General features: G+C 58.3%; 1 protein-coding gene across 1 annotated transcript; it reads left to right on the top strand.

Annotated features, from left to right (window-relative positions):
- Positions 1-4: 4 nt before the first annotated feature.
- On the top strand, positions 5-556 carry LOC117798984 (olfactory receptor 52N2; the record flags this gene model as incomplete). Its single annotated transcript, XM_034651443.1, has 1 exon — positions 5-556. A coding segment is annotated over one exon (552 nt), but the record flags the coding sequence as incomplete, so codon positions are not given.
- Positions 557-561: the final 5 nt, after the last annotated feature.

Raw genomic sequence — 561 nt, 5'->3', positions numbered from 1 at the left:
CCCAGGATACTTCATCTTGAATGGTGTCCCCGGGCTGGAAGCCGCACACCCCTGGATCGCCCTGCCATTCTGCCTCCTGTACGTCATCGCTGTCCTGGGGAACTGTGGGCTCATCTACCTCATCGGCCATGAGGAGGCCCTGCACCGGCCCATGTACTACTTCCTGGCCCTGCTCTCCTTCACAGACGTCACCCTGTGCACCACCACCGTACCCAACATGCTGTGCATATTCTGGTTCAACCTCAAGGAGATTGACTTCAACGCCTGCCTGGCTCAGATGTTTTTTGTCCACATGCTGACTGGGATGGAGTCTGGGGTGCTCATGCTCATGGCCCTGGACCGCTATGTGGCCATCTGCTACCCCCTGCGCTATGCCACCATCCTCACCAACCCCGTCATCGCCAAGGCCGGTCTTGCCACCTTCCTGCGGGGTGTACTGCTCATCCTCCCATTCGCTCTCCTCACCAAGCGTCTGCCCTATTGCCGGGGCAACTTCATTCCCCACACCTACTGCGACCACATGTCTGTGGCCAAGGTGTCCTGTGGTAATTTCAAGGTCAA

This window comes from Ailuropoda melanoleuca, unplaced genomic scaffold (genome assembly GCF_002007445.2).
Source record: "Ailuropoda melanoleuca isolate Jingjing unplaced genomic scaffold, ASM200744v2 unplaced-scaffold39441, whole genome shotgun sequence".
NCBI lineage: Eukaryota > Metazoa > Chordata > Mammalia > Carnivora > Ursidae > Ailuropoda > Ailuropoda melanoleuca.
This window is presented reverse-complemented; position numbering and strand designations above follow the sequence as displayed.